This window comes from Morone saxatilis, unplaced genomic scaffold, assembly GCF_004916995.1.
Source record: "Morone saxatilis isolate NCDOM2014 unplaced genomic scaffold, NCSU_SB_2.0 Contig12, whole genome shotgun sequence".
In the NCBI taxonomy this organism is placed as follows: domain Eukaryota; kingdom Metazoa; phylum Chordata; class Actinopteri; family Moronidae; genus Morone; species Morone saxatilis.
Window position 1 is genome coordinate 16,760,887 of NW_023339674.1, and position 7,069 is coordinate 16,767,955.

General features: G+C 40.0%; 2 protein-coding genes across 3 annotated transcripts in view; one reads left to right on the forward strand and one right to left on the reverse strand.

The window, feature by feature from the left end:
- Positions 1-1,641, forward strand: part of si:ch211-221n20.8 (fibropellin-1) — a 12,039-nt gene extending 10,398 nt beyond the window's left edge. For both annotated transcript variants that reach the window (XM_035652718.1, XM_035652719.1), the window contains 4 exons: positions 115-216; positions 308-413; positions 503-619; positions 905-1,641. In XM_035652718.1, coding sequence (XP_035508611.1) covers positions 115-216; positions 308-413; positions 503-619; positions 905-983 — 404 coding nt within the window. In that variant the 3' untranslated portion in view covers positions 984-1,641. The remainder of the gene's footprint in view (positions 1-114; positions 217-307; positions 414-502; positions 620-904) is intronic.
- Positions 1,642-2,073: 432 nt separating this feature from the next.
- Positions 2,074-6,416, reverse strand: LOC118321898 (cytochrome P450 2J6-like). Its single transcript, XM_035653452.1, has 9 exons — positions 6,102-6,416; positions 5,813-5,975; positions 5,075-5,224; positions 4,816-4,976; positions 4,439-4,615; positions 3,836-3,977; positions 3,343-3,530; positions 3,107-3,248; positions 2,074-2,591 (listed from the first exon to the last, which is right to left on the reverse strand). The coding sequence occupies exons 1-9, from the start codon at positions 6,303-6,305 to the stop codon at positions 2,416-2,418; spliced, it is 1,503 nt and encodes a 500-aa protein (XP_035509345.1). The 5' UTR covers positions 6,306-6,416; the 3' UTR covers positions 2,074-2,415.
- Positions 6,417-7,069: the final 653 nt, after the last annotated feature.

Here is a 7,069-nt window from a genome sequence, read left to right on the forward strand (position 1 = left end):
ATGAACTTTACTGAATGTTTGCTTTTCAGGTGAGAGAGAAGACTATGTTGTAAAGATCAGCTGCACTGAGTTAGATATACTGTTGAGTACATTCCTGTTTTCTTTCTCCCTCAGAGCCTGTTAAGTGTCAGAAACCTTGTAAGAACGGTGGAGTGTGTGTGGGCCTCAACAGGTGCCGCTGTGCCAAAGGATTTACAGGAAGTCTCTGTGAAACTGGTTAGTCTGTGTGTGTGTGTGTGCTTGCTAGTGTCCGTGAGACCTTTGCCTTTACTTTGCATTAAGACTCTGCTCTGATCTCTGTCTGCAGCAGTGACCACCCCCTGTGTGCCGCCCTGCAAACACGGGGCCACCTGCAGTCCTCACAACACCTGCACCTGTCTGGAGGGGACTGCAGGCCTGCGCTGTGAGAGACTGTAAGTGTGAACACCAGCAGCAGCATTATGTTATTATGGTTACTTATGTATTCTCATGGATGTTCCATTTGTGTTTGTGTGTGTCCTAGGACGTGCCCTGTGGTCACCACAGTGGTCAGTATGGCTCGAGCCGTAAGAAAGGCGTTTAGGGAGAGTTATGTGGACCGCTGTGGACCCCTGGGAGTTCAGCTTTGCACTAAATACAGGTTTTTGTTTTCTTCTTACATTCTCTACATCTGGATTAAGTAGCTGATGAAGTTGTTATCTGTTTGGAGTCGAAGAAGGATGGAGTTTATCACAGAACTGTTTAGTGTCAGTGATAGTTTAATAAAGTGTTATTTAAGGTCATGTAGAAACAATGGACTAGGCAAGAATTGATGTGTGTTAAGTAGCATTTGTGAACAATAATGTTAACATAAAGGTTAAGTAGGATCAGAGTTTAATTATAATTACTATAATAAGCTGTGTCTGCTTTGTGGTTGTGTTTTCAGGATGAACCAGGCACGTGTGTACCTGCAGGCCTACAGGGTCGGCTATAAAATCCAGTGTCCAGAGAGGAAGGGGAGATGAACGATGTTGTGCATGCATGCTCCTTATCATGAGGAAACATCACCAAACAGAAAACACACACAAGAAGTGAAATGAGACAAGCTGTAAAATGAAATGTAACTGAGTAAGTGAGAAGGTGTTGCAGTTTCCTTAAATGAAGCCTCTCTGTTAAAATAAAAAAGGGGTGACTGTATCATAAAGGCTGTTTATTTTATGTGACATATGTTGAGACGTCTCTTTAAATAGAAATATTCCTTTCTATGTGAAATGTACAATGGTTTCATTATTTGTCGTGTGTGTATGGCAGCTGAAAGTTATTAAATGTTCATTTTCTTGTCTTTTTACAAAATTGTGTCAATATTGTGAACATTTTTTAAAGTCTCTTGTCAGTGTAAGGTCCTACCTAAAGAGTTCACTTCAAGGAATCGTCCCAATAGAGAAAAACTGTCTCACAAACTCACACAAACTTTTAGAGAAAGATTATTTGGGTTTTGAACTAGAATTACTGTGTGAATGACCAGACAGGACCACCTCTAACAAAGATTATGTAATAATCTAACCTCACTGAACTGCTTCAGCTTATTAGTTACAGTGTGACTGTATATCTTATTCTTATCGCTGTACAACACTGACTTCTGCCTCTTTCCTAGGTTTTTTTCATGACCTTGTGTAAATGGCATTCCTGTTAAACTTTAATGAGCAAAATAAAAGGCCTCTACATTACATACTTTGACCTGCTTCAGGGTTTAGATGAACATATTTTTAGTCACAGCTAAATGACTAAGTGAAAAACACAGATAGACCATATCTATGTACAGACCTGCTGTATCAGTAGGTATCTCTGTGACAATACAGTTAGCAACACTAACTTCCTGTTTGTTTTTTGTCAGTTTAAAGTTATTGTATTTAAGATCATTTTAACACTAAATATATAAGATATTAGATGCACATTGCTATTTAAGTTGCCATTTTTTTCAAATATCTATACAAACATCATTTAATGAGTCTCATGGATAATATAAAATAAATATTGACTTCCATATTTTCTGGGCCATGTGTTCCAAAATCCAAAATGTAACATCACACACATCGCTGAGATGTATCACACTTTTATTAAAGACAGCAACAGAAATCTTCGAATAATGGAGGTTGCACAGTCAGTAGTCTGAAATGACTTCATTACTATTGGATTCATGCAATGAGAATTTCTTATCATCGTAATTTTTTATCATGACACAACAATAATTTCAATCCCATTTGGAAAGATCACACAAACAAAACAAAACAAAAAGTGGAAAGAAACAAAGTTTTTCACAGTTTTAAAGCCTCACAGAGATATCACTAGTGGACCCTATGCAATGTGATCTTTCCTTAAAACCAAAGATTAATTTTTATATTCTCTAAACCCTGGAACATAATCATAAGTGGGGGCAACAGGGGGAAAAAATGCCTGTTAGCGTGAGGTTGCACAGATTTCATATTTATTCGGTGCCAAAGTGACGCCAAAGCGGAAGTCCAATACAGGCTTCTTCCCAGCAGGCATGGAGAAGGTGAAGTGCTGCATGAAGGACGTGAAGAAGAGAAAAAGCTCCATTTTGGCCAGGTTCTCCCCGAGACACAGCCGCTTGCCTGAGACAAGAAAAAAATCTGAAACAAACATTTCTTTGACACAGAGTTTTGGTCAAATGGTAATTTACGTTGTAGTGATTCTTGCCTAATCCTAATTTTAGGGCTTGACAAAAGGTCAGAGTTTCCCTCTAATCATTTGTCAGACTTTGCCCTTGTTAGGGTCTGCTGGTGTCCACTAGTATGGAAAAAGCATTGAAGAACATTCCACTCCTGATCTTTTTAACTCCTCCCTCCTACTGTGGACCTGCTTGATGCAGAAAAAATTACCAGTGTGGCCTGAACATCTCAGGAGTCTTTGATAAGAAATGCTGACTGTGATAATACTTCCAATCATTATTACTGGAATGGCAGTAACGCGATGAGTGACAAGTGTTTTTCACGATAAGGACATAGTTATAATCCCTGGCTTTGTCTTCTTGACTCTGAGGGACCACCTGCCCAGTGTATGCTGGGACATGCAGGCTCCTGTATAAACAGGTAAAGACACTGATAAAAGTGATTGTTTTGCTCCTTACCAGCAGAGAAGGGGATGAAAGCAGCTCGTTTTACAAACTTGCCCTCCTTGTCCAGAAAATGTCCTGGGTTGAAGGTGGAGGGTGTCTCCCACTCATTCTTGTCAAACAGCACCGAAGTCAGATTGGGAATTACTGTTATTCCCTGGTGATTGGAATAACAATTGGAATTCATAAAAATGCAACATGATATGGTGACAAGTGTATGTGACATAAAAATTTAATATACAAGAATTGACCTTTGGGATTGTGTAGCCTGCCAGCTGCATTTCCTTGCTGGTAATATGAGGCAGGCTAAGAGGAACTATGTTTCCTATCCTCTGGACCTCGTGGAGGACAGCGTCAGTGTAGGGCAGTTTGGCACGATCTTCCATCGACAGCTGTCTGGACTGTCCAATCACTCTGTCTATCTCAGCCTGGACCTTTTCTGAGTGACAGGAGGAGAACAGACACATGTAGACACAATATTTCATCAACAGGCTTCAACAGCACATCTTAAAGGCTGATGGAGAGATGGAGCACAATGCAGCACTACCACCTTAGTGAACAGACAGATTCATGATTGTGTTGACACCGGTTATTGGACAAAAATACGTCAATTGGTTTGAGCCGGAAACACAGGTGACGATTTTTATTACAAAATTGCCACCAATCAATGTGTTCGGTGTCACCCATTTTCACACATTACTGAGTAAAAACAAAGAGCTTCTTCAACTTGGTCAATGCCCCTACCCTGGATCTCAGGGTACTTTGCCATGTAGAGGAAAGCCCAGCGCAGGGTGGTGGATGTGGTCTCAGAGCCAGCCACAAACAGATCAATGACACACATAATCAGGTTTTCTTCATCAAAAGAACTGTCAGCCTGCCCCTTAGTCTGAGGATATATACAAATACATGTGTTAAAAGATACTGCAAAATAACAATGATAATGCATATACCAGTTAACACTTTTACAGCCAAGGTCATAATCTTTTAAATCTTTTTTTAACTTTAATTTAAGTTTTATTGAAGAGTAAAAAGCTCTTAATCTGTACTGGACTTTGTATCTTGATTTTTTTAATACTTTGCTTTGTCCGATTGAAATGGGTGTATGCTGTTGGTGATAAGGAATAGAAAGATAGCGCTGTAAGGCAGAGGTCATGGCAAAAGGGCACAATTGGTCTTTACACTTTTCCAGCCAGGAGTGGGGGGCATGATTAAAGACACGTGAGTACAACACATTAACAGCTGAGAATACCGATGCAGGTGCAAAACAAGAAGATGTTCACAGGAAATGAGCACTGAGCATCTTCATGAGTAGCACAGCAATACAAAGCTGCATCTAATGCGAGTCACCTCTCCCATCTCACTCAGGAAGCAGTCGATGTAGTCTCTTGGGTCGGATGCATCCCAGTTTTTTTTGTGGTCTTTAAGTTCTGCTCTTACAAAGTCCTTTGTATCTCTCCAGATCTGCTTTACTGTCTGATGTGGCCCTGGCAGACACTTCATCAGCAGAGGGAATGAGTCGTAAAGCTGGAGAGTAGAACAGGTAGGAAGAGTAACGTGTTAATAAGGCATTTGTGACAATCAGTATCAGTATTGAAATCCCATTTACAAATTGGCTCTCGTGCAGCTTACACATTTTCACATTTATGTAAGTGGCCTGTAGATGGTTTCACAATGAGGAATGTATTGCACAACAATGGTACAGAATTAAGATTTCAATCAATCACCTGTGACCAAACAGAGGCTTCAATCTGAAGAGATTGCTCAAACCACGCCATCAGTTTCTTGAACTTCTCATTGCTGTATTCAAAGCGATGACCAAAAACCAGGGAGCAGATGATGTTGCTGACAACGTTGTTAATGATGAGGTGTGGAGCGAATGGCTTACCTCCACAATCAAACAAAAAAGAGATGTAAATTGTGTATTTGTGATGATTTGTGTATGTGTATATCATTTAAATGTGTCACTGTACACTCAGTATTTACCCTGAAAGCCATCGATTTCTTTTGCACAGTGTCTGAATTCATCCAAGATGATAGGTTCAAGTGACTTCTTGCCAAATCCAAAATATCTGAGGGTTGAAAGTGCAAAACGTCTCTGCTGCTTCCAAAGGGTCCCATTACTGAAAATCACACCTGAAAGGAAATATGTGAAAAGTACATAGAAATCAGGAAGATCAAGGAATAATCTTTTACACATTAAATAATGACAGTTCACGTTCTACAAAACCTTTTACATTTCATTTAGCCCCCTATACAATAAAAAGAGAAAAGTGCTGTTATTTCATAATGAATGGTCAAAATATTAAGTAACTGTAACTGCTAAAAAACAACTATATACAATATATTTGTTATTATTTATGAAGTATACCAACAGAAAACTAATAGAATGTCTTAATTTCTATAATTAATTCTATAGCAACCATACAGGAGGGGATTTAGACCAAAAGAAGCAGGCAAGAGGCATCATAGGAATTTGGCAAAACTGAGATGCAGATTGTGCTGATGGGGAAACCAATAGGGGAAAATGTGATGAATCTACAATAAGACATAGTGTACGTAACTTCAAACACACCATGCTCATGAAAAGGGTGTAAAACATAACCTTTTAACTTATTCAAAAGAATGAACAAAACACAGTGTTTTCACTCGACAATGCTTCCTGTGTGAATATCACAGGAGTCACAATAACTTTGTGTCTCTGTGTGTGTTACATCCGCTCACCTAGTCCATGGGATATTTCCAGCTGCAGAGGTGAATCTGGGCGGTCGACCAGACTGTCTCCCTGATTTACCAGAGCTTCTTTCAGAACATCAAACCTGTTTAACACCACCATCCACACCTGGCCCATTCGCAGGCTGAACACATCTCCATATTTCTCTGCTAACTGTGAGTGGATTTGATAAAAGAGGAAGAACATGATGTTTCATATAACAGATAATAGAAAGATGAGTCCTATCAGACCTGGTGTATTTCTATCGGTACATTTCATTTTTGCCATCTGTTGATCTACCTGTGTCAGACTCTCGTGGGTCCTGCTGTAGTTCACAGAGAACATGTTGCCCACAATAGGTAAAGGAAATGGTCCTGGAGGGAATCCGGCCGACCGACGGTTCTTAACATAATCTGCAGTTAGGAGGAAAACTGCCGCAAAGAGCAGTAGACCTCTGATATCCCAATCCACATAGGAGCCAATAACAGAAAAGAATGAATCCATCCTGTGAACAAGGGCTCAAGCCTGTGTTCTCCTGTGAGACAAAAGGCTGTTGTGTTACCAGGAGCACCCTTCTCTCTCCTGTGAGGGAGAAGCTTGATGTCATTGGTTCTTTGCAACTGAGCAACTGCATACTGGCTGTATTGGACTCTGGCCTCTTTATACATAGATATCAGGACATAACACTGTTAATCAGTGACCACCAGGGTTGGATCATATTACTTATATGTATTGAGGTACAAAATACAAATTTGATTTGACTTTTATTTGAAAAAATATATAATCATCTAGACTACATGGCCAAAGAATGTGGGCCACTGAACATTACACCCATGTGAGATTGTTTCACTCATCTCACTCTAAAACTCTGACCATTAATATGGTTCTGTTACAGCCTCCACTCTTTGGGGAAGGCTTTCTCCAATATTTTGGAAACTGGCTGCAGGGACTCTCTCCGTGTCAGGGACTGATGCTGTGCGATAAGGCCTGGCTCACAGCTTGTGTTCCAGCTCATCCAAAGATGTTTGGCAGGGGTGAGATAAGGGCTCTGTGCAGGGCATTCAAGTTATTTCACCAGACCAGAAGAATAATTGACTTTGCTGAAGCAGGAAAGGACCCCCAGCACCAAATTGCCACTACAAAGTTAGATTCAGTGTATAATAAAGATGTATCTTAATTCAAACTAGACCATTAAAACATCTGCAGATCAAAAATCAAAAACAAAACTACGTTATGGACTTGTGTCCACATACTTTTGGACATATAGT